The 26,903-nt window shown below is 45.2% G+C and overlaps 1 protein-coding gene across 1 annotated transcript in view; it reads left to right on the forward strand.

The window, feature by feature from the left end:
* Window positions 1-4,771: 4,771 nt before the first annotated feature.
* Window positions 4,772-26,903, forward strand: part of LOC121608956 (transient receptor potential cation channel subfamily M member 1-like) — a 44,497-nt gene continuing 22,365 nt past the window's right edge. Inside the window, exons 1-12 of the mRNA XM_041940410.1 lie at window positions 4,772-4,855; window positions 13,160-13,236; window positions 14,937-15,129; window positions 15,260-15,473; window positions 16,127-16,251; window positions 17,608-17,779; window positions 18,796-18,970; window positions 19,577-19,700; window positions 23,317-23,389; window positions 23,492-23,592; window positions 24,277-24,447; window positions 24,924-25,058. Coding sequence (XP_041796344.1) covers window positions 4,772-4,855; window positions 13,160-13,236; window positions 14,937-15,129; window positions 15,260-15,473; window positions 16,127-16,251; window positions 17,608-17,779; window positions 18,796-18,970; window positions 19,577-19,700; window positions 23,317-23,389; window positions 23,492-23,592; window positions 24,277-24,447; window positions 24,924-25,058 — 1,644 coding nt within the window. The remainder of the gene's footprint in view (window positions 4,856-13,159; window positions 13,237-14,936; window positions 15,130-15,259; window positions 15,474-16,126; window positions 16,252-17,607; window positions 17,780-18,795; window positions 18,971-19,576; window positions 19,701-23,316; window positions 23,390-23,491; window positions 23,593-24,276; window positions 24,448-24,923; window positions 25,059-26,903) is intronic.

Genomic DNA, 26,903 nt, shown 5'->3' on the forward strand with positions numbered 1-26,903 from the left:
AGTGGGGGGTGTCGGAGAGGAAGTACTTACACCTGCTACAGCCTGTAGGTGCTGTAGCAGTTTGTAACATGCAGTTTCACAGTGGCAGAGCAGTGAAGTGCTACAGCTTGTCAAGACATGCAAGTCCGTTCACCAAAGACTGCGATTGCTCCCGAAACAAACTGACTTTGACAAATGACTTCCAGGTGCCTGTTCTGTTAATGAGTGGGTAGAAGACATTAGCAAGTGACACAATATTCAGTGGACAGACACATTTCTACACCAGTGAGAAATAACAAGCATACAAGTTCAAATACCATGACATAGGCTGTACTTAGAGTTTTTGACTGGAAATCAGAAATCCTCAGTTGCCAAAGGTAAGAACACAACATGCTATGCTTTAGATAGAAAGAGACAGCAGTAGAAATCCACAGTTATTGAATGGAGATGGACATGATGACCACTGTCAGTATCTGTATATAAAACCATTTCCTGACTGACAACAACACTTCACAGATCACTTCAACTGTGCCAGAAACATCTGACACTATCAGCAGTGATGGTAACAAACAATGTGGAATAAGAACTTGTTCTGTGTGTGTGTCTGCCTTCCTGCCTGAGCTGAACACTGAGCTGCTGTGGTGGTAGGTGGAGGTGATTGTTCCTGGTGCCAAACACTATTCTTTATCGTGGGTGATGTGACGTCTACAACATGGATGTAATTATGTCCTGCAGCTGTCGTGCAAAGAGCAGCTTCAATCCCCGGAGCTTTTGTCTTGATTCATTGTAATAATTTGGTTTAATCTGTTATGATATGTGCTAGAAATAATAGCTCACTGCAGGTGAATGTGAGTCAAATGTCTGTTCATTTTAAAACAGATCAGCACAGGAGGGTGAAAACTGCATGTAAAAGGCAGAACCTCTTCTTACTTCTACAGCTTCAGAGCTAAAAGAGAGAAAATACCGCACTGACGTTCATCAGGTGCCACAAACACGACTCCACGTCGATTATCATGTTCTGCAGCAGCTGGATGTTCAACAAATCTACTTAAAGGTGAAGTTATGTCCATGAAACATGAGTTGTTGAAGTTGAAATAAAATGTCAAATAAAGTGAATATGAGGACAGCTGCAGGACATGTGACCAAACAGCTGCTGTCAGTCTGAGCAGACAGTCCACACCACTTTCCATCGTAGAGCTAGGATTGGGTCCAGTTAATAGAGTGGGTATTGTAAGTGTAAGTGTATTGAAGTGACCGTATTCAGATCAGTATTTGGGTATTTGAGATGTTATTTCAGATGACGTGTTTCAGGGATTTCTAGGTGGAGAAGATAAAGTTTTTTTTAGATTGTTCTCAAACACACAGGTGAAGGTGAAGAATCAGTGTTAGAAAAGAATGGGCAAGAAAAAATCAAGGGCCATCTGAAACGGTGGGAAAGACTCATGGGGAGCATGTCCTACAGAGGGACTAATAATCTCGTGTTCTCTTCCAAACTTCCTTTCACAGCTTCAAGCTGTTCTGGTTGATTTCTAAGTTAGAAGTTTTCTCCAAGCAAAACTTCATTCTTGGCTTTAAATACAGAAAGTCTGAAAAACTCAAATGTCAACTGATGAATTTCATCTTGGAACAATCAAAGATGGAGATTTATGTCAGCAGGAAGAGGAAAACTGAGGATTCAGTGGACGTTGATGTGAAGTTACTGTTTACCAGGATGGTGAAAGCCAGAATAATGGTTGATTTTAATTATTACAAAGAAATGAAAGATGTTAATCAGTTTGCTGTCTCCATTACAACAAGCTGAACTCCACTCTTTGTCTGTCGATCCTCCATCTCTTCCCTCTTACAGTCCTTCAGCCTCTCACTCTCTGCTGCCACCCAGTGGCTGCAGCTGCCCTGCACACCAGTAGGCTCCTGCCTCTTGAACTGAAAAGGAGACAGCTTGTCACACTACGTCACAAGTCTCCCCATCTTACTCACTGTTGTATAGTGAGTAACTACACAGTCCTGAAGTCAGTCAGCATTAACATGAACCCTGGTCTCCTGGGTCAAAGTCCCGTGTTTGTATATATATGCAGGTATAGACTGTATGAATATATAAACATACAAACGGACAGGTAAGCAGGTAGTTATCAGTGAGTAATAGTCACATAAAGGTAAAGTGACACGTCCATCTCAGTGTAACCTTGTCGAGAATGTAGAGCTCTCTGTTCTCAGACCAGTTTAAGTGTGAGAGCGGGAAAGCAGCTTTTATTGTCCTGCCAAAAAGCAGGCGGTTGTCCGCCTCGTGGGATAACTGACTCCCATTGGTGGAGGTTCATCTGCGATGATGCTGGGCTGCCGATGACCCCACCACCATGTTCCCCACACCAGGAACCGGCTCGTGGTGCTTTCTCTCGGGGCTCGGAGCTCCAGACTTGTCTCACCTTTCACATGTCTGATGAGTTTTGTGGTGTGGAATTTTTTTTTTGTTGTGTTCCTCCATGAGGTATTTCTTTGAAACAGACCTGGCAAATTGCAAATTTATTGTCTTTTTTTAGACACCTGGTAGAACTGCAAAACCAGCGAAGCCGTTTTAGCAGTGCGTACAGGATTGTCTGCTCCTCCGATAGAGACCACTGTTCAAACTGTACCGTCGGCTGGTAACAGTTGTTATGGTATATATATATGGTTATATTACATTATAACGTGGATTTCCTGCAGCTGCTTCTGATCAAGACGATTTTAGAATTAATAAATAACATGTCGACTCCCCGACTTTTATTGAACATATAGGATGAGAGTAAAACAGTGAAATTAGGGGTAGGGGAGGTGCTGTAAAACTTTGTCCTCAGTCCTGAACAGCTGCTGTCATTTCTCCAATTAATCAATCAATCAATCAATCAATCAATCACCGTGCCACTGAATTTAAAGAGCAGAAGATTCATCTGACTTCCTTTCCCTTCCCTGAATAAGCAGGTTTTTCCCTTTTGACTACTAGATTATCTTCAGTCTTAATCAGCTGTGTTGCTCAGGTTTCAGGTTTCTCTTCTCTGACTCACCTGTTCGTTCTCAGCAGGTAAGGAAACACTTCCTGCTTTAAAGCCTTGATGAGCAGAGCTTTACTCTGCAAAGACAGGACACACTGCAGCTGACTGCTGGACTTGGTGACAGAGGAAATGAAGCTCTCTGAAGCTGCTGTGTTGGAGATAGTTCACTGTTTCACATGTTTGCTTCAGTCAAAATAACGACTGCTGTTCAACATGTAGTATTTGACTAGAATGGAAGTCGTTCAGATGTCTTTCACAGCAGCAACATCTTCAGCTCCTCCTGCAGGATCATCAGGCACTCCAAAACCAGATTCAATAAATAATCCCTACAATGTGTTCTGGGCCGACCCCGGGAAACCTCCAAGGGAAAGTGCCAGAAGGATCCTGATCAGATGATGAACCACCTTAACGTAACAGAGCAGTCGTTCTGCTGCGAGTTCCCTCTGGATGTCTGAGCTCCTCAGCCTGTCTCAGCATAGAAAGCCTGCAGAGGAAACTCATTTCAGCTGTATCTTCCATTCTTCTGGTCTCCACCTGCAGCTCGGTGAGGGTTGGATTGTGGATCGACCGAACCACAACAATGGTTTGATGAATAATTCCATCAGACGGCTGAGAAGTTCATCGTTGTTGTGTTTGATCAAAGGTCCACCGCCTGAAGCAGCAGACTGAGTGCGACTCAGAGTCCTCTTCTTCAGACTGAACAGCTGCTTTTACTTTGAAAATACTCTGGGAGAGTAACGCTGCCGGTGTGGTTTACTTCCTGTTGTCAACAGATTGTGATAAACAGACAGACAGGTGAGCAGACAGACAGACAGACAAGTGTATGAGCTTGTTTTTATTGGTGAATAAATTATTTATATGTACGTCATACATGTATGATTATCTGTGATTGTTAGAAATGTAGAACAGCCTTTGAGCAAGGCATCAGACCCCTGACTGCTCCGGTGTGACAGCAGAACAATAATCCTGCTTGTCATCTGAATCAGATAACGGTAACCGGTGTGTGTGTGTGTGTGTGTGTGTTTAATCCTGCAGCTTTCAGCTTCTTTAATGATCAGCAGTCAAACATTCAATCACATTTATTCCAGATGAGTTTCAGACTCGTCGACAGAACCATGCTCGATGAGCTTCATGTCGACGAAGGTTGCAGCTCGTTCACGGTTTCATGAAGAGTTCTGCTTCATCTTCAGATGGACAGCGTCCGGGACACGAGGACATCGTCTGAACCCACAGCAGACAGTATGAGTGCATTTGATCCAAAGCAGAAAGCACAAAACAACAACCTCTCTGCTGCGTGTTGAAAGTGGTTTTGAGGCTGATTCGTCCTAAAGTAGATTTACCTTCAATCATCATTTATTAAATCTCCATCCATTAAAGAGCACCGCCCTCCGTCCTCAGCAGTGTCCACTAATCCTGATTACAGAGGGAGAGAGAGGACGGGGTCTCCGCCTGTCACATCCCACCCACAGACGCCTGAACGCATCACACCACTGAGGGCTGGACCGCAGGAGGACAGAGGAGGAGGAGACAGGAGGAGACAGATGAGACAAGAGTAGACAGGACACAAGAGGAGACAAGAGCAGAGAGGAGACAGGAGGAGATAGAGAAGACTAAGAGACAGAAAGAGACAAGAGGAGTAAGGAAGAGATAGAGGAGACAGGAGGAGAGGGGAGACAAAAGTCAACAAGATCCAGAAGGCAGGAGGAGACAGAGGAGACAGGAAGAGACAGAAGGATGAATGTGGAGGACAGCTGAACCTGATCAACATGGACAGCCGAGGGAGGAGAGGAACTAACGGATCATTCAAACGCTCGTCCGTCAAACGCAGCGCGTCCTCTGGATCACAGAAGGTGAGACAGACCTCTGAATGTTCAAACTCCAGAACTTAATTTAAAATCCTCACAGAGATTTCAGATCTGGTGTCTGTGAAGTGATGCAGCATTAAAACTCGGTCCGAATATTCCAGAACCTCTTCGGCTGATTGTCTGTCAGTTTGATTTGACAAACAGATTCTAGACATTGTTGTCAAGTTGTCCTCAGTGGCAAAAGTAAACTAAAGGCAGGAAAAGCTGTCAGTATCTGCAGAAAGTGTTTCCTGTCTGAGGAAAAGATGATGTCCATCTCGTCTCAGAGCTCCTCACTCGGCCCGAACTCCTCTAACGAGGAGTCGTAGCTGAAGAGCGACCTAAGCGTGGAGGCGTGGGCGACACTGTTGCTGTGATGGTCGATAAAAAGACGTTCTTAGAGATAATGGACAGTGAAATCGATGGACCTGATCATACAATTCAGTCTCTATTCAGACACGATGGAATGATGAGCACTGTTTGATGTGAAGAACATCTCTGTTGTATAAACTGAGCCGACAAAATGTTTGAAATCACAGGTCTACCTGTGAATTTTAGTTTGTGATCTGTTTGTCCATGAATGACCTTTAGTGGCCTGCGGGTGGAGCCACCCAGTGGACATGAGGTGAACTGCGCCTATCTGAGTGTTCCTGTCTGTCCAGTGTTTTTGTGTTGGTGGGAGATGGACCACAAACATCATCCCTGAACCATCTGATCTGTAGAGTTTCATTAGCTCACTGTCATTCAGTGTCTGGAGAATATTTCTCCTCCTCTTCCTCCTCTTCATAGTCCTCCTCTCTACTCCTGTTTGTCACCTGAGCAGCTCTCTGAAGGCCGGAGACACTCGGTGAATAACTTCAGTCTTTACCAGGATCTAGTCTGAACTGTGAGGGGAATTTTTTTTTCCCTGAATGTGAATATGGGCCCAGATCTGTGGACGATGAGGAGGCTGCAACCTTCCTCACATAGACAGAAATGTCTGATTTCCATCATGTTTTGATCGTTTGACCTTTGACTTGAGCTTTTTAAATAATGTCATATCTTTGTTCCTCTTCTTCTGTGGTAGTTTAATGCAGAATGAGTAGTAGTAGTAGTAGTAGTAGTAGTAGTAGTAGTAGTTAGTGTGTATGTGTGTGTGTCCTGCAGCTGACAGATGACAAACTTTCCTTCAGGAATCACAGAAACCCTGAAGACCACCACCCCCGGTCACGTGACCTCATCAGTTCTGGGTTCACTGACTTCACAATCAAATGCTTCTTTTCTCAAACAAACGTGACTGAAGTCCGACATGTTTACCTGCCAGCGTCTCATTCTGAGCTGCAACATTTGACATCATAACATCCTCATAATACATGACTGTCAGCTTCTTCTCGACGTACTTTGGATCAAATGAATGCGAGCGTTGATGAGAAATCAAACCAACCAAACCAGAGACCAGTTTTATTCATATTCATATTGATTCACCTGCAGCCTCAGGGTCCACAGGTGTGATGCTCCATCCCAGTGCCTGCTCGGAGCTCATGTCACACAGCTGGTTAATGAGGACTTCCTGTCAGCCACAAAAATACAACAGTCTACATGAGGATTTATTATCATTATCACGGCTCAGAAGATATATTACGTCAAACTTTTACAATCAAATGAGAAACGTTTAATTCTAATGAGTAAAGACATTCAGTGATCGAGAAGCTGCATCATGTCTATTGAACAGAAAAGACACATAACAGGATTTTATTGCGATGGTTTCTGTCTGACGAGTCCAAGGACAGTTTATCTTTCTCATATTTCTCTGGAAAGATATGTTATCAAGAACAACAGCTAATTAAAATGAAAACCATCTGAGGGGCTTCTGCTGTGACTGTTCAGTGTGTGAACACTCATAATGTTCATTGACTGAACGTCTTTGTTTAAATCCGGTTTATAGATGGGCTGAACAGCCGGACTGAAGTCCTGCAGACGTTAGGATGAGCGTTCATCAGACGTTCATGTCATTACTGTTGTCGAAGCTGTTCTGGAGGAAACGTGACCGTTTAATCATCTTGTACCTCACAGCAGCTGTAGGTCAAAGGTCAGAGGTCAGCAGAGGTGGAAAGTGTTTCCTTTCAGGACACTTCATCTGTTTACTCCATTACATTTACTGACCAGCTGTAGTTACTGGTTACTTTACAGAGTCGAGGGCCTATGATGAGTTTATACAACACAATGTAATGCAGCGCTGCAACGAACAAGTTCACGATTGCTTAATCTGTCAGTTATTATCTTAATTAATCAGTTGACGGATCTATGCAGTGCCAGAAAACAATGGAAACTGTTCAGACTGTTTCCTGTGATCAGACATCTCGTTCAATCTGTCGTCCAGAATACAAATATATTACATTTATTTTCACATGAGCCGAAGAGAAGCAGCCAGTCCTCTTCCTGTCCAGTCGATTGGTCAAAAATCATTGGGCTCAAAATGCTTTGTGCAGTTCTACCACAACAACATACTGGTCAGACTTGTTTTGAGCCAGTTAGTGATGTTTTTTAATATAACTGTTGGGTTATTGATTTATTTATCTTGGTGGGCAAGACATAAAAATCAAACAGCAGGCGCTTCTGTTGCAGGTGCAGGTCCACTTCCTGTTTCTATAAGACAGTGATATAACAGCTCATTATGCAAACAAATTGTTCCTGAACATTAAAACCCTCCTAATCCAAATCCCGCTGGGCTCGCTCACACTCTGTTCATTGTCCTCAGATGTTGTTAATCTGTTGTAATTCAGCTGCTCGTTTCTGAAAACACACATTTCCATGTTGTGAAAGTACGGAAGTGTCGCTGAGAGCTGGTAGAGTCAGACTTTACAAGTTTCAACATATGCAAAGAGGCTGCAGCCAAAAATGAATTATAAAGATGAATATCAGTGGTCATACATAAAAAAGACAAAACAAAAATAGGTAATTTAACCAATTTCAACAAGACCAAGCAGTAAAACAAAGCTGATCAAGTTAATGATCATTGAGATTTATTGTAGTGATTGAGTCCGACAGCAGGAACACGAGCGTCCGATCGTCTTTTCATGTGGAATCCTTTTCATACTGAAGCTAAACTCTGCTATGCTTTTAATAGAGACACATAATTCTCTGTCCTTTCTGTAATCGTTATAGAAACATCATGACAGCCATATTTCTGTGATTCTCCAATAAGGATTTTGTGATCCACAGGGTCTGTAAAGATTCTGTGAACAAGCTTCTAAAGAACCAAAGAACAACCATCTCAGTGGTTGTGCAGTGTGGTGCTCTCACCCACACGCTTTTTATTCTTGATTGCACGAGTTTCTCAAGGACTTTAGAAAAACAGGGTAAAGTAGATAAAAGATCAGAGTGAACATGCTGGAACTGAGGGATCTGAACAGCAGTATGACGCTTGGTACAACAAATCTTATGAGGGATAAAGCTAAAACATGGACGATGGGCTCAGCGATAGAGGAAACCACCTTAGGTAGGAGAGTCAAACACATTTATTACCAGGAAACTGCTCCTTGGTTTTCTCAAAACAGAATTCATCTGTATTTTCTGTTTTTAGCCAAAGAAACCATTGGTTTCAGGCTGGTGACACTTCTCACACCATCGGATTACAGGTGTGATGGCCTTTTCAGTCCATTGACTGACTGTTTGATTTTCTCTGAAAAGCTGGGTTTTCGCAGTTTACAGTAATTTTACGAAAAAAAGTAAAAGTAAAATGAAATATTAAATTATTTATTTTTCACAATGGAGGACGTCTGTAGACCTGGAATGATAGATACATAGATAGATAGATAGAGCAATTCCTGAAAAAGATGATTTAAAGTTGACTGATACTGGGTTTCCTGAGTTTTCCCGGCTGGGGGTTAATAAAGTCTGTCTTATGTTGTCATTTTTGGTAATTTGAAAAACTATTTTTTCGACCTTGATCTAGTAAATAACTGGACAACTTATTAAACTCCTCTTTGCATAGACCTCGACCCCTCCTTGAGTTAAGAAAGTTTCTACCCAGATCAAAGCAGTCATTATTCATCACTGGGACCAGTAAGGGAGCAGAACTGGTTGTCTGCCTGTGTCTTCAATGAGGCGGTCCATGAAGGCAACTTTTTTCTTGTTGCTCGAATAATTCCCCCTCCTCTGTGGGTTTTCCCCTGTTGGTCAGACAGAACAACACTTTGACTTTCCTGAGTTTTAACTAAAGTAATCAGGGTTGTATCATGCTCCCAATAATATTTCTGACATGCTTTGTTTTTGATTTTGTAAGGGAGATTTTTCTGATTCAAAAAGACAAATTTAACTAAAATTGATTCAATGATAAATTCATTAAAAAATGTGAAATATTAGATATATTTATATATTTAGACAGTGTATGGAGTTTGGTTGGTGGCTAGTCCAAAATGTTTTTGCTGGGTGTAGTCTCACTGAGCGACTTTGAGCTCCCCAGGTCACTATTACTTAAATCCTGGTAGTGGATCTAATTGTTGTGAAGTAAAAGATTCAGGATTCCTTGCTGTAATGTGTTGGGGGGGTCCAAATAAAAAAAACTCAAGAAGCAGTATTTCCACTTTATCTAAAAATGAAATTCCAACGCTGAGAAGGAAATGTTCAGCTGTTGGATGTTTGGAGGTTTGTGGGGATTTCTTAGAGCAGATTTATTGATCGTGGTTCCAGGTCTGGAAGAAAATACTGACGGGTCATGAGACTCACAGAAGGATTACCTCGGACTGGAGTCATGAGACCAGCTCCAACAAAGAGCCCTGCTGCCTCACATGCTCGTCATATGAACCCACTCAGCTGCAAGTCAACTCCTTTCTTACCTCCTGAGCTGCACTGAGGCTCCAGGCAAAGCCAGAGAGCCGCCCGGTCTTCACAGAGCCGCCTGGTCCTCACAGAGCTGCCTGGTCCTCACAGAGCTGCCCGGTCCTCACAGAGCCGCCTGGTCCCCACAGAGCCGCCTGGTCCTCACAGAGCTGCCTGGTCCTCACAGAGCTGCACAGTCCTCACAGAGTTTCCTGGTCCTCACAGAGCCGCCTGGTCCTCACAGAGCTGCCTGGTCCTCACAGAGTTTCCTGGTCCTCACAGAGCCGCCTGGTCCTCACAGAGCTGCCTGGTCCTCACAGAGCCGCCCTGTCCTCACAGAGCCGCCTGGTCCTCACAGAGCCGCCCGGTCCTCACAGAGCCGCCCGGTCCTCACAGAGCTGCACAGAGCCGCCCGGTCCTCACAGAGTTTCCTGGTCCTCACAGAGCCGCCCGGTCCTCACAGAGTTTCCTGGTCCTCACAGAGCTGCCTGGTCCTCACAGAGTTTCCTGGTCCTCGCAGAACCACCCGGTCCTCACAGAGTTTCCTGGTCCTCACAGAGTCCTGGTCCTCACAGAGCTGCCTGGTCCTCACAGAGTTTCCTGGTCCTCACAGAGCCGCCTGGTCCTCACAGAGCTGCCTGGTCCTCACAGAGTTTCCTGGTCCTCACAGAGCCGCCTGGTCCTCACAGAGCTGCCTGGTCCTCACAGAGCCGCCTGGTCCTCACAGAGCCGCCCGGTCCTCACAGAGCTGCACAGAGCCGCCCGGTCCTCACAGAGTTTCCTGGTCCTCACAGAGCCGCCCGGTCCTCACCGAGTTTCCTGGTCCTCACAGAGCTGCCTGGTCCTCACAGAGTTTCCTGGTCCTCGCAGAACCACCCGGTCCTCACAGAGTTTCCTGGTCCTCACAGAGTCCTGGTCCTCACAGAGCTGCCTGGTCCTCACAGAGTTTCCTGGTCCTCACAGAGCTGCTTGCTCCACAGTCTGGCCAGGATTTTCAGGATGGAGAGACACACCTGTTGATGTTCAAGTAGAGATGGGAGGTGTCGCTGCTCCAGAACGAGCGGTCCACACAGATTTGTCATTCATCACTTTCTTTTGAAGACGATGCATCTCAGAGGTTTGTTGGGACTATGAATGTTTGCTCATTTGATATTGAGAATACTGGAGTGTGTGTGTCAGAAAACCAAAGAGAAAAGTTGCTGTTCTGTCATCAAGTCTTAAAATTATTTATTTTAAAGTGACAGACTCCACATGGAAGTTTCTTCTTTTGATATTCAGAATATTTGATGTTTGATGTCTGCAGAGTACACACTTCACTTACACCAAACAGCAGTCTGTCCATCAGTTGCGCTGGTGTCCATAAAGACTGCAGGAAAAAAACATTTTGTCTTTTCTCAAGTCCTGAAAATCTTCAGAATCATAAAAAACTGAGTTTCTTTCTGTTTTCTAGATTTTGGTGATATCGAGAAGATATCGATATCCTCTTTGAATCTTGAATCTTGAATACCAAAGGTATTAGTTGTGTAGCTGTTAGTATAAAATATCTGTATTTCTGAATTGCCTCACGGGTCAGACCAAGAGGTCCAGAGGCCGGAGGTTCTCCACCCTAGTCCTCACCTGAACCAAACTGAGACTGTTCACAACATGAACCACATGTTTATCATTGTTCTTAGTAGCTTTAATTTGAAAGTCTGGTCAACGTTGCATATTTTTTATCACTAACTTGACTGCAGAGTGCTGCTACAGGATTACTCAGAGCATTATAGTTAGAGGAAGATAGAGGAATGTGTTACTAAACCAGGTCTGTGCTGTGAAGCAGTGTGCTCTGACAGAGGAGCTCCAATAGAACTGGATCGTGCACTCCATCCAGTCAGAGCTCAGCTCTGTCAGGACGGCTTGGTATTGGTCAATGGGGTAAATTAGTATTAAAACTCATGTATATTTACTTTTATGTACCACCTTAGTTCCACTGAAAGAATTGCTTCACACTAAAAACACTTTTTTGAGTCACCAAATTCCACAGAGTCACTTTATTTTACTATCTGTTGATCCTGATCCAGTTTTATAGCGTTTATTGTGATAGAAGTTAGATGAAATCCAGTAATTCTGAAAAATCTGATGTCATGTCCATTCACCCACCTCCTCCACCATGTCAGGTCATTTTCCCACTGTCCCATCATTTCTCTTTCTGTATAAATGTTTCTGATGATTCAGACATTCAATGCCCACAGTACACGTGGCATCTAACCAGAGTTCACAGGACCTCCATTTTAACGGCTAGCATCTCACTCATCATCCCATCAAGTCTCCACGTCCACTGACAGATGGGGGTTCAGATATGTTGAACTGTTAGCTTAGCTTTGTATTAGAACAGGAACTGTTCTGCTGTACCATCGTGCTGTTCACACGCTCAGTTTGTGCTTCTGTGGAGATAAAAAACAACATTCAGTCCATTGTGACGCCTGCAGACATGAAGAAATGTCTTTAGTTCAGCTCAGGTCTCAGGTTAGGTTCTTCTTTCACATTTCTCTGGGAAAATCTGATGATTTGATGGTGATGAGAATGAGGATGAGGATGATAACGATAGCACACAGTCACACACAGAGTCATTAGTGCTCTATGGATTTAAACAGATTTAAAGGACTCTCCCGTGTTTTTCTCTGTGCGGCAGCAGGATTAGGAAGGAGACCATAAGAGGATTTAATGCAGAAAGAAATGGAAAGCTCCACTCTCCCAGTAATTAGCCAGATCCATTCAGACACGAACAGTTGGACGCTTCAGCCATTTGTGGAGGAGCTGCAGCAGCAGGACTGTGAGCGGCGTCCTCGTGTGTGACACCCACTGATGAACACACCGTTTATTCTGAAACACTGATGATTGAATACAGCCTGCAACTGAAAATTTAGTTTAGAAAGATGATGCGGAGAGAGGCAGCAAACCCTCATGTTAGGGAAACTGGAACTAGACATTGTATTAGAAGAAATTGTCATTGTTTGATTTACAGTTGATTGATTGATTACACGTACTGAGTGACTGACAGATATATTTGGAGACTGTGGGACAGAGTCTGGACAAACGGCAGGAGACGGCCGTAAACGTTCGATCTGCAAATCTCAGTTTTACGTCTTGATGATCAAACTGGAGCTTTTGATAGATAGCTATTACAGATAGATATTAAGCTTCAATCAGATGACTCTTCCATTTTCTACGCTGTATGTCAACATATGCTTTACCCTCGTGTTTTTGTTCTAAAGATCTTTTATAATTCAGTCATAAAGGTCTCTGTAGTTGACACCCCTGTTGTGTTTCCTCGACTATGAAACTGGATAAATGAGTAAAAATGAAGTGACATTGGTAATGAATAGCTGCTGTGGAAAGTTTCTTTTTATTTAACAGACAGATGTTTTTCTCATTGTTCAGAGGTTGAGACTGTGAAGAAAGAGAAGCAGCTGTGTTCAAACTCCTGATGTTTCTGTGCTGTCCTGATCTTCACATCCTGTTTCTCTTCAGACGCAGAGAGCGTGGATCGAGAGAACGTTCCAGAAGAGAGAATGTATCCAGATCATTCCCAGCAAAGACCCCAGCAGGTACCAGCACACCTGCACTGCTTCCCATTAACCACAACTTTAATTTAAGAATACCTCTGAATGCAGGGGTTGAATGAAGTGTTCGACCTCTCAAAGATAAAGTTTTAGAAGAATGAAAACATTTTCAGCAGTGCATGATGATATGTGTAACATAACATGACATCAGTGTAACGGTGACATGTGGCAGCTGGATGGATTGTAAGTTTTATATATATATATATATATATATATGTGTGTGTGTATATATATGTATATATATATACATATATACATATATACACACACATATATATGTGTGTATATATATATATATACACACATATATATATACATATATACGTATATATATGTATATAAATGTATATACACAAAGAGGAAACTCCATAACTTTAGATTCTCAGAATGAAGACTGTGGCTTTTGTCCTCCATCACTTGCATTAGAAACATGTCCTGATCTGATAATGTTACAGCAAGAAAAACTTGGTTCAGCATTCATGAAACGGGCTGAATGTTGGTTTAAGTAGTGAACTGTCCTTTAATGGCTGTGTCTACACGGGATGCATTAATGTACAGTTCTGAAGGTCACCTGTGTGAGCAGAACTCAAAGTCCAACACACAATCACGGATCCTACTTGGAGAACAAGCTGGAGTTCACCTCAGTGATTGTCAGTGTGGTCTACAGTTGTTATTTCTACATGCTCCAAGCTGTTGACAGTTGTCCCTGTCCTAAAGAAACCTCATCTCACTGCCTAATATATGTATATACATACATATATATACATATATATATATACACACACACACATACATATATACATATATATACATATATGTACACATATTTTTTTATCCAGGCAGTCCTTCTAAATACTATTCCCAGACCAGGCGGTGATGCTGCCTGTCTGGACGCTCTCTGTGGTGCCGGCATCCAGAGTCTTTAGCACCTTTAGGGAAATCTAAAGGTGCTAGAGACGGTGATGGGCCAAGGTGATGCAGACACTCAGGTGTCTGAAGCTGTCCACCCTCCACCCGGGGCCCCACTGATCCTGAGGACATGGTAGTTGTTCTCCTGCTTCTCTCCAAAGTCCACTATGAGCCCCACATCCTTGGGGGTCTCCTTTGTCGATGGTGAGGAGGGATGAGGTGTGGTGTGGGGTTGGCTTGTCAGGAAGGTGAAGTTCCAGTTTGACAGGGGGAAGTTACTTCCCAGGTCATTGGTGTAGACCAGGTGATTTATGGCATCGCCTGTGGATCTGTTGGAGTGGTATGCAAACTGCAGCGGGTTCTGGATCAGAGGTACTGAAAAGGTGATGAAGTATTTCATGAAACTCTCAGAACCCTTCATCACAACGGAGGTCAGCGCTATTGACCGGTAGTCATTTAGGCAGTGAGATGAGGTTTCTTTAGGACAGTGACCACTGTCAACAGCTTGGAGCATGTAGAAATAACCATTAAAGGACAGTTCACTACTTAAACCAACATTCAGCCCGTTTCATGAATGTTTTTCTTGCTGTAACATTATCAGATCAGGACATGTTTCTAATGCAAGTGATGGAGGACAAAAGCCACAGTCTTCATTCTGAGAATCTAAAGTTATGGAGTTTCCTCTTTGTGTTTCCTTCCTGATCTTCAGTCACAAAAAGAGGTTTTATACAAAGATGAAGACATTTGTCTTCTGTCTGATGTTTGCTGTTGTTCAGGTGCAGTTGTGGTCAGCTGGTGACGCAGCACACCCTGATCCCTCCAGTAGCCAAAGAGGAGGGAGCCCTTCTGGTTCAGCTGGAGGTCCAACCCACAGAGAGATGGAGCCCCCTCAAACACACCCAGACCTCCCCCACCGACGCCTATGGAGTCATCGAGTTTCAGGGAGGAGGACACGTCAACAAGGCCATGGTGCTTAATGCACTTAACATTAAATAGTAATAATAAGATCAACAGCACAAATTCCTGCTGTACCAGTGGTTCATCAACAGCTCCTCCTCCTCCCCTCTCTCCCCTCTCTCCCCTCCTCCTACTCCTTCAGTATATCCGGGTCTCCAATGACACTAAACCAGACCACCTGCTCCATCTGATGGTGAAGGATTGGCTGCTGGAGCTGCCCACGCTGCTCATCTCCGTCCACGGAGGCCTGCAGAACTTCGACCTGCCTCCAAAACTGAAGCAGGTTTTTGGGAAAGGGCTGATCAAAGCAGCCGTGACCACCGGAGCCTGGATCTTCACCGGGGGAGTGAGCACCGGTACGACACACCCAGTCACAAACTCTGCTTTTTACTTTTCACTGTTTCCCAAGATGAAACAACAAGATGTGACATGTTGATCAGTGAGCTCAAGTTGGCTGGTGTGTTTTTGAACTCTGGGCAGATGTGGCTCCGGTCTGGATCACCCACCTGTGTGTGTATGTGTGTGTGTGTGTTTGTGTGTGTGTGTGTGTGTGTGTGTGTGTGTGTGTGTGTGAATGAGCAGGAACCCTCTGAAGCACTCTGTATAGAAGCATGACGTGGCCATTTACCAAGCTGTTTCCTCCAGTTTCCAGTCTCTGTGCTAAGCTAAGCTAATCACATCGTCATAGCTAATGTGTGCAAAAGCCAGGAGAATATTATCACGAAGTCCTTTTAATTAAGAAAGAATCCACATCAGTTCAAGAAGCCACAGACATAATGAGTGCTGTCATTGTCCGTAAGAAGCTTGACACAGTAATATGTTAGCAGCTGCTAATGCTAACTGAACACAAGCTATGAAGCTGCTGTTTGAGTTCTACGTGTTTTTTATCAGCAGAAGTTGTTTGTGATCATGTGATGAACGACCAAACAGTGAAAATGATATCAGATATTATCTTTCTGAACTCTGTGACCCTCCACCTGGACCCTGATCGTCTCCTGTGGCGTCTCAGGTGTGATCCGTCATGTTGGAGACGCTCTCAAAGATCATTCGTCAAAGTCCAGAGGAAAAGTCTGCGCTATCGGCATCGCACCATGGGGCATCATCGAGAACAAGGAGGACCTCATCGGGAAAGACGTAAGACTACACCAGACTAACTGGACTGGACTAAATGAGAGTGAACCAGACCAAACCCACTGAACCAGACCAGTTATTATTTCTATTAAAGAAATTTAAAAGTCTTTATCAAAAAGCTTGTTAATTCAGCTGTGTCTCCTGGAAATGAAGTTTCTATACAACTTATTTGCATTAATAACTCGGTCGTGCTGACAGGTGTAATCGCTGTCTGGATTATGTTTGAGTGAATGTACTGTGCTGGAGTTGCAGGGAGGCGGTCGGGGTGGATGCAGGGTGTAGTCCACGACTGTGACACCAGTTTCTACCGTTCACATCCAGAATGTGGTCAGGGTTAGGCAAAAAAAAGACTTTGATTAATGTTAGAGAAAGATCCTGATCCTGATCGCTGCTGGCTTTTTCTGTGTTAAAACAGACCAGGATCTGTTCCTAATCAGTGCTGTCAGTGCCTGAACATAACCATAAAAAGCTGAATAATACAGGCGATACGAGTGGATAGTGCATCGCCAGATCGTCCATTCTGGCAGAAAGCAAGTTAAATATGATGTCAGTAAATACACATTCAGGGTAATTGGTTTGGATAAACTGGATCATCCTGTGGCGTGCACAGGGGGGGCCAAGTTTTTGAAAAACGCGCGCTAAAGTGCCCCCTGGGAGCCAAAACGCGCACTAAAGTGCCCTCTTGGACTCCAAAACGTGTGCTAAAGTGCCCTCTTGGGAGCCAAAACACGCGCTAAAGTGGCCCCTGGGGGCCAAAACACGCTCTAAAGTGCCCTCTTGGACTCCAAAACGTGTGCTAAAGTGCCCTCTTGGACTCCAAAACGCGTGCTAAAGTGCCCCCTGGGAGCCAAAACACGCGCTAAAGTGCCCCGTGGGAGCCAAAACACGCACTAAAGTGCCCCCTGGTAGCCAAAACGCATGTTAAAGTGCCCTCTTGGGAGCCAAAACACGCTCTAAAGTGCCCCCTGGGAGCCAAAACACGCTCTAAAGTGCCCTCTTGGACTCCAAAGCGTGTGCTAAAGTGCCCCCTGGGAGCCAAAACACGCGCTAAAGTGCCCCCTGGGAGCCAAAACGCATGTTAAAGTGCCCTCTTGGGAGCCGAAACATGTGTTAAAGTGCCCTCTTGGACGCCAAAACGCGCCCTAAAGTGACCCTTGGGAGCCAAAACGCGTGCTAAAGTGCCCCCTGGGAGCCAAAATGCATGCTAAAGTGCCCTCTTCAGTGGCGAGGATGCGCTATATGTGCCCTTTTTTTCCTTTTCGCCCCTGCCCTTCAAAATGTCTGTGCACGCCACTGGGATCATCACCACAACTCAGTGACTCGTCCCACCTCTGACTCAACCCGTCACGTCTGTTGCAGGTAACTCGGCCCTATCAGACCATGTCCAACCCGCTCAGCAAGCTGTCGGTCCTGAACAGCAGCCACTCCCACTTCATCCTGGCCGATAACGGGACCAACGGGAAGTACGGAGCGGAGGTCCGACTCCGCCGGCAGCTGGAGAAACACATCGCTCTGCAGAAGATCAACACGCGTGAGTCCCACACCTGTGACACGCGACCTGCTGAAGCAACCAATCGCTGCACTCACAAACAGACGCGTGGAGCCTTTCAGCCTTCAGTGCAGCGTTTAAAGGGCCAGTTCACCCAAACAACCATCCAGCCAACAGACCTGCTCTCTCTCCTACGCTGGCGTCTGGCCAGTCAGATACTTGTGGCTGGATTTGTTCAGGTTCACAGTCGGACTCACGACACACTGATCTATTCATTCCTCTGCTTGTCCTACATTACCCACAATGCAACAGAACTGCTGACAGTTGTAGCATAGATTGGTGTGTGTTCTGTTAGAAGTGGCGAATGTGGTCAGTTCACCTCTTTTTTACTCCACAGCAGAAACAGATTGGTTCAGATTCAAAAGATAATTTCCACAAACATCGATAAAATTATGCAAACATGAGATGACAAGTCTGAGCTGGAACTTTAGGCCTTCAGCTCAGTTTAACAGGACGTCTGACGGCAACACAAGACAACTGTGCCTGTGCCTGTTCCTGCTGTGGTTCCCAACGAGGCTCACCAGTACTTCCTGTGTCCATGTGACCAACCATGTGACCTGTGGGTTTCCCTTTGTCATCCTATGCCTGGAGCTGTCTGTAAGGCAGGGACAGCAAAGGGAGGCTCAGCCGTCACCTCTGACTTCAGCCACAGGGGAGCACACACACACACACACCACAGAACACACACACACAAACACCACAGAACACACGCACCACAGAACACACACACACACACACACACCACAGAACACACACACACACACAAACAACATAAAAAAAAACACACACACACACACACACCACAGAACACGCACACACACGCAAACACACACACACAGTCAAAAGTTGTCAGCAGGCACTGAAAATGCTAGCAGATTAGCCCGCTAGCAGTCACACTGGCTCAGCCACTGGTCGGTCAGATGACTCGCGCCTCACAGATCGTAGAGACCGTGGAGAGTCTGCTTGTTACAGACGCTGAGTGTTTCTGTGTTTGTCAGGTCTGGGTCAAGGCGTCCCTGTGGTGTGTCTGATCCTGGAGGGGGGTCCTAACGTCATCTCCATCGTGTTGGAGAGTCTGAGGGAGGAGCCTCCCGTCCCCGTCGTCGTCTGTGACGGCAGCGGTCGTGCCTCCGACATCATTTCCTTCGCACACAGATACTGTGGGGAAGACGGGTGAGTGACATTCATAGGTTACAGTCCGGCAGGACAGGATCCGTTTAGTGTGTTCTCAGAGGAAAAGTCCTCTCGATGAGTTCGACCAGGTACACAGAATAGCTGCTTCATTCCCGCCTGCCTGGCATCAGCTGGTCACGAGAGGCCCAGTACTCAAAGCAGTGCAACCCGGCCCTCCTGTGTGGTCCCTGAACCAGACACCTGAGACTGGAGCTCAGCCTGTAGGACGAAGACCTGCTTCTGTTAGCATGTTAGCTCTGCAGTGAGGGTCAGACTCATCGCTGCTGAACCACAGTGACATCAAAAAATAAAGAGAGGTTTGTTTGTTTGCTTGTTTTGAATTCCACATGTACAGCTCCCATGATGCTTAGCACTGTGGCTAAGACTCACAGGAGCTTTAAACTACCTGGAGAAAGACCATCAGCAGTTTGTGGGTTTGTCGATCTTCTGCAGGTTTTTGTTCTGGTTTCAGCATCTTTTCAGGTGAAGGGCCAAACTGCGTCTTGGAGGACCCAACTGCTTCCTCGCCATCTGTGTGACCGACATGACGAGAGCATCCTCCACCCGCAGAGCGTCACATGACCGTCTGCTGTTTGTCCTGCACAGGTTGCTAAGCGACAGCGTCAGAGATCAGTTGCTGGTCACCATCCAGAAAGCCTTCAACTACGGTCGCAGCCAGGCGCAGCAGATCTTCCTCATGGTGATGGAGTGCATGAAGAAGAGAGCTCTGGTAGGTCAGACAGGCGAACACCTGATCCCAGGCCTGTCCAGCACAGTCCACAGCCCATTTTCCATCAGTGCAACAATAAAACTGCTGTGTTCATCCACAACTCATCCATCCTGTGTGTCATTATTCATGTTTCATCATCTTTAATCAATCCTGTCAGTCATCACCCCTTCATGATGTGACGACCAATGAAATCTCTGCCTGGATTATGGCTTCCTCCCACAGTCCAAAAACAAGCTGAGGTTAATTGATAACTCTAAATTGAATGAGTGGTGTGCATGGTTGTCTGTCTATGTGTGTAGCCCTGTGGCAGGCTGGCGACCTGCCCAGGGTGTCCCCTGCCTTCGCCCGGGATAGGCTGGGATAGGCTCCAGCCCCCCCGTGACCCTGCAAAGGATTCAGCGGTGTATAGATAATGGATGGAAGTCAGAGTCACATCCTGTCCTGTCAGCGGACGAGACACCACAGTGTTGCACAGTACAGACAGTTTGAGGATCTTCCTGTTCCAGCAGAACCAGAACTGTGGAGTTCACGACCGACAGACGGTCTGATCAGGTGTTGTCATGAAAAACGAGTGAAATGTTTTCACATGAACTCGTCTCACTGATTCGTTCCGCATCAACATGACGTGACCTGTCAGAAACGTTCATTAACAGCATTTCCTCGTTATGTTAACAGTAAAAACAATAATCCAGGCAGCAGTATACTCCTTTTAAAATGCAACATGTAAATGTAACAGATTAATCTCTCTCACACATATATGTGTGTGTGTGTGTATGTAGTGTGTAATTAAAAATAAACAATTGAACATGTATTAGTTTAGTTAGTTCTTTGTAGTAAAGATGTAAATAAAACACAATTACAGCATTCTTACTTTTTTATTTTCATTATAGAAAGTGACGCTGCAGTTTACAGAATCAGTTCTGTCGGATGACCGGGGGGTTCTGGTATCCCATCATACCTTCATAGACAGAAATACCACAACGAGCTTAACAATATTGTGTGTATGATTACAGTCAAATCCAATTTAAGATGTATGAGATGGCTAAAACTTTCAAGTATCATCGGAGAGCTAATTTCAGTTTAATAGAAAATTCTACAAATATTAAAACAGTTTGTAATGAAGAAGCAATAAACAACTTGTACAAGCATGAGGCACGAGTTCCTGGGCGGGGAGGGATCATCAGACCACGTCCATGCCTCTGACCCCATCTCCCCTAACTTCAGCCTCGGGCCACCGCCAACGTCAAGCTCTGTGATTGGCTGTCTGTCAGTGAAGTGGCTGCTCTCCTTCAGGCTTCTTGTAGCTTTAACCAGATGTTCCCTAACAGGGTTCATCTTCTGTTCTGGTGGTTGAACAGTTTCCTGTTATCACAGACTGTCAGTCACCAGCACTGCTGCAGTTAAACAGAGAGGAGGATCCCAACAACAGACCGCCTCCACCATCGCTGACAGCTCTCGTTCCTGATGGAAAACCAGTATAAGACCAGCAGCAGGGTGGACCTGCTCACTGTGACATTAACAGAATGACAAAGGTTTTACCTTTGACCCAAAACTGCACCACTTAAAGGAGATTGTTCTGTGACCCTCCGCCATTTATTTAATCCCACAATCCTCTGCTCTGAGAACAGCTGCAGCAGCAGACTGGCCATACATTTAAATAAAATCAGTTCACTTAAAATGATTGTTGTTAGATTAAAATGCTGCAGGTTCACATATTTCTACATTCAGCGATCAGGATAAACCAGCACTGACTGAACCGGTCACATGTCTGTCTGTCTGTCTGCCTGTCTGTCTGTCTGTCTGCCTGTCTGACTGTCTGTCTGCCTGTCTGTCTGTCTGTCTGCCTGCCTGTCTATCTGTCTGCCTGACTGACTGTCTGTCTGTCAGCCTGTCTGTCTGTCTGTCAGCCTGTCTGTCTGACTGTCTGTCTGTCTATCTGTCTGCCTGACTGACTGTCTGTCTGTCAGCCTGTCTGTCTGTCTGTCTGCCTGTCTGTCTGTCTGTCTGTCTGTCTGCCTGACTGACTGTCTGTCTGTCTGCCTGTCTGTCTGTCTGTCTGTCTGCCTGCCTGCCTGCCTGTCTGACTGTCTGACTGTCTGTCTGTCTGCCTGCCTGCCTGACTGTCTGACTGTCTGTCTGTCTGCCTGCCTGTCTGCCTGTCTGTCTGTCTATCTGTCTGCCTGACTGACTGTCTGTCTGTCAGCCTGTCTGTCTGTCTGTCTGCCTATCTGTCTGCCTGACTGACTGTCTGTCTGCCTGTCTGTCTGTCTGTCTGTCTATCTGTCTGCCTGACTGACTGTCTGTCTGCCTGACTGACTGTCTGTCTGTCAGCCTGTCTGACTGTCTGTCTGCCTGTCTGTCTGTCTGTCTGTCTGTCTGTCTGTCTGCCTGCCTGCCTGTCTGTGTGTCTGCCTGCCTGTCTGTCTGTCTGTCTGTCTCTCTGTCCTCCACTTTGGTCCAGACTGAAATTTCTCCACAACTCTCAAATGGATTGTGATGAAATGTGTTTCAGGCGTTCATGTTCCCCTCAGGATGAACTGTAATAACTTTATTGATCCTCTGGCTTTTCCTCTAGCGCCACCAACAGTTAAACATGTTATTGTGTCCAACACTTTGCTTTATGACCAAATACCTGCAGAACTACAGACATTCAGCATCAGCAGGACTTTGTGTTCACTGCTGATCCTGATGCTAGCCTGCTACAACACTAAATTAAGATGGTGAACATTAAACTTGCTAAACAGCATGTTAGCATTGTGAGCGTGATAGCATGCTGATGTTAGCAAGGGTGCACAAGTAACCAGGCAAAGCATGCAACTCCCCAGGGGTCCCAGACCCCCATGGGCCCCAAAAAGACTCACTACATGCATACCTGTTTTTAGTCATTTAATGTTATGACTGCCTCCGGTGCTCACATGGAACATATTCCTATTTGTTTCTTTGTTTTTCTCGATGGGAGTGTTTCATGTCGTTCTGTTTTTGTACCACCTTTGTCATCTCCTCCGGCTCGTATGAGTTTGGTCGTCCATGTTTGTATCAGTCTGCAGTTAATCTTCCATCCTGCTCGACCCATCAGCATTTTATTTTTAATGCACATTTATGACTGTATGCTAAAAAAAAAACAGTTGTTGAAACTGTTGTTGAAAAAACAGTTTTATGTTTCTGCAAGGGTCAACGTAACTAAAAGACCTAAAGGAATTCAATAATCAATATGTTGTGATCCACTAAAGATCCACTAAACAATACAGGATGAATAAATCCCCATTTTTGTTATTGATTGTAAGCCTGGCAGAGATCTGCACTCTCCTCAGTTATGTGATAGGATAATGTGTGTAGATCACAGTGTTGTGTGTGTAGGTCACAGTGTTGTGTGTCGTGTGTGTAGATCACAGTGTTGTGTGTTGTGTGTGTAGGTCACAGTGTTGTGTGTGTAGGTCACAGTGTTGTGTGTCGTGTGTGTAGATCACAGTGTTGTGTGTGTAGATCACAGTGTTGTGTGTTGTGTGTGTAGATCACAGTGTTGTGTGTGTAGATCACAGTGTTGTGTGTTGTGTGTGTAGATCACTGTGTTGTGTGTTGTGTGTGTAGATCACTGTGTTGTGTGTTGTGTGTGTAGATCACAGTGTTCAGGATGGGCTCAGAGGGACAGCAAGACATCGAGATGTCCATCCTGACAGCTCTGCTCAAAGGTAACACATCACAGCTGCAGTTTGCACACACACCCTCCACACTGGAGCGAGGTGTGTTTTCTGTGTGAGGAACACCTGGTGTGTCTGTTGATGTGTCCTCAGGTACGAATGCGTCGGCGTCGGACCAGCTCAGCTTGGCTCTGGCCTGGAACAGAGTGGACATCGCTCGCAGTCAGATATTTGTGTACGGACTGCGCTGGCCTGTGAGTTTGCAGATGCTTATAGATTCATTTACTGATCTGTCTTCGTCTTTGTGTTTGTCCTGCTGTCCTGCTGGGGACAAACATGGACGCTTTCGTTTGCCGCCACCATGTTCTGTTCCTCAGTGCTGCAGTCACACGGCAACAGCCTCAACTCAAAAACTGCTGCATCACGACTGGTTTGATCAGAGCAGCCATCATCAGAATCTGAATCTAATGTTGCTAAATCCTTATTGGAGCAGAGGTGTGTGACATCACCTTTTTATTAGAACTGAGACCCGCCTACTTCAAAGCAGTGGGGAGAGTCAGAGAAAAAAATAGAAAGTGAATCTGTCATCAGCACAGAGTAAGACCACCACTGCTGCACCTCTCATTTAGTCTCTATTTGATTCTATTATTACTTTTATTGTGTACATATACTTTTAGACATTTATTTGCATTAATTGGTGTAACGTGGAACATCTCCTCTTGGGGTCTCTGCAGCTGGTTCAGTCCTGCTGCAGGTTATCCTGTCTCGTCTGTCCAGCTGCTAATGAGCAGACTTCCTCCACTTCTCCTCCTTTAGATGTTCTTCTTACATCTTAAGCTGTAACAGCAGAAGAGGAAAAACTGTTTGCCCAGCTCATTTATCCTCCATGTAAAGTCTATGATCTGTCACTGAGCGGATGTTCGATGGTGTTTCTGCAGCCGGTGAGCACTTTACCCACCGACCGGCCTAAAAGTCCTGCAGGCCAGCGAGCAGCTGCAGGAGGAGGAGCCGGCAAAGGGAAGGCCAGAGGCAAAAAAGGAAAAGGAGGCAAAAGCAAACCTGAACCACCCGAGGAGACGGACCCCCGGAAACTGGAGCTGCTCAGCTGGGTAAGAGACAAAGCCGACATCATGTGGAGGAGCTGAGCGTCAGCCGACCATCAGCCTGGCCGGCTGTCTGCCTGTAGTTCCTGTCTGGCTGAAACTGTAAACTGATGCAGCACATTTAAACATCCTGAAGGTTCCTGTGGATGAAAAGCACAACATGATGCCAGTTTGTGCTTCGCTCAGCAGGGCTGCAGAATCCATCACAGAACAGCTTTTTATAGCCCACCTAAATCTGAAACAGGTCAGGTGTGTCGCATCAGTTACCATGGCGATGAAGCCAGGCTAAGAGAGAGCCACCTTCATGATGCTGAACATTTTGCTAACCCTCTGATCTCCACCTCTGAACAGCCGGCCAGCGTTAAACTGTGAACCGCGTTATGTTCCCAGTATTCAGACGTGTTAATTACTGCAGGTTAGTCAGGTGACTGTGGTGGGAGGTATTGATGATGATGGTGATGATGATGATGATGTTTTGGCAGGTGAACTCTCTGGAGCAGGCCATGATGGACGCTCTGGTGTTGGACAGAGTGGACTTTGTCAAGCTGCTGATCGAGAATGGCGTCAACATCCATCACTTCCTGACTATCCCTCGTCTGGAGGAGCTCTACAACACGGTGAGACACACCTGAGGACACCGCGACCCCCCTCGGGGTCTGTGCGTACTAACAATCACCTGTAGTACAGCTACCAATGGTAGTGGAGCTACCAGAAATACCAGTAATATTTCTGGGAATTTGACGTCGCACATACATGGCGTGTAGGACAGAACATGTGACATCACCGGTGTGTCATGTGACGTTACATTCACCAGCAGATGTTCTTTTCATATGAAAACAAAAACAAGAATAGAATAAAAAATAATAGATAAAGAAATAGACTGATGATTTTATGAATTCAGCATTGAAGGATTCAGCCTTTAGAGCCGTATTGGGGGAAATGAATGAATATGGACGGATTAATAGTGACTGAAAAGATGTGAAACCATTAATGAGTGGTGGGATTGGTGGGACCTCTTGGCTACAGCATCGCTTAAAGGAGAGTCTCACACCAGCTGCTTTATAAATTTGAATTAATGATGCAAACTTTATTGATAGATTGATTTAGTGGGATAACGCAGATTTTATCATTATTAATTACACATTTGCATCCCAGAGACATGAAATTCAAACTTAACGTCTCAGGAAGAGCTGAAACCATCAGTGAACTGATTCACTAGTGGAGGAATATGTCCTCACACAGACGGAGGCCTGTGCATGTTGTCCTCCATCGCCTCCACTGGGATCTCACGGTGAAGACATGTTCAGGTCCAGTAGCAGGACGAACGATTCCAGCGTCGTCAGAGGGGACGACGGACAACGTTTGTTCATTCTCTGATTTTTTTGGTGCATTTGAAGTTGTTGTATTTGTGTCGCTGCCACCAAACAGCTAAAAACCTGTGATTTCAGGTTCGAGTATGAATCTGTGAATCGACAGCAGCTGACTGTCTTCAGTCTGAACCACTTCTCTTCACAGAGATGGTGATTCATGTTGATTCAGTCCTTGCAGGTGTAGAAAGGCGCTCCTGCGGTGGATGAAAGGTGATGACGTTTCAATCAAACAGCGTTTCTGAGCTCTTCAAACGTTTCTCTTCTCGTTCTGAAGATGAGTTACGAAACAAAAGCTTTCTGCTTTAACCTCCATAGTCTCACTGACATGTTTATCTGCAGCTTAGCATCCATCAGTGATCCACTTCATCTTGTGTTATATCACTGCCGTCTCTAATCTTTATCTGCTTCTAAAAAGCTCTTAAAACAACATGTGGCGCTCATGTGAGTCACAGTATTGTCCGTCTGCTGCCGTCTGTCTGATGGCGTTCACGCTGTCGGTCATCTGCTCCTGTGAAGTGAAACCGTCCAGCGAGAACGAGCAGATGGAGTCAGTTCACACTTTGACTTTCAGCCGTTATTCAGCGTCTTTAATTATTGATCAGTGGCAGCGTTCTCTGACCACATGATCGTGCTTTTATTTTGTAAACTTCTGCTGCCCAAATTAATGAATCAAAGTAACAAAAAACTAAACTGCAAAGTAACATAAATAACACAGTTCACGTCACTGTGTTCCAGGAGTTTGCCATATTGAGATATCTACTGGACAAACATTGTTATTAATGTTGTGATGTAGTTGTGAGCCTCATATTAAAAGGGGCAACAGTTTGATTAAGGAGATAAATGAGAGCTGCACTCATCGCTTCATCCGAGGTGACCGAGGTGTTTGTGGTTGATCTCCAGGTGAAGCAGAACAGAATGAAGCAGCTGAGGCAGGAAAACAAGCTACAGGTGCCTCTTTGCTTCTCTTTGGGTACATCCCATTTCTCTTAACTGCATTCATGTTTCCCTCGCTCGATGTACCCTGTGAGAGCCAGACAGGAAGTCAGAAACAGGAACAGTTTCGAGAATCCGGTACATTTTCAAAATAAAACA

This window comes from Chelmon rostratus, chromosome 1 (assembly GCF_017976325.1).
Source record: "Chelmon rostratus isolate fCheRos1 chromosome 1, fCheRos1.pri, whole genome shotgun sequence".
Lineage (NCBI taxonomy): Eukaryota > Metazoa > Chordata > Actinopteri > Chaetodontiformes > Chaetodontidae > Chelmon > Chelmon rostratus.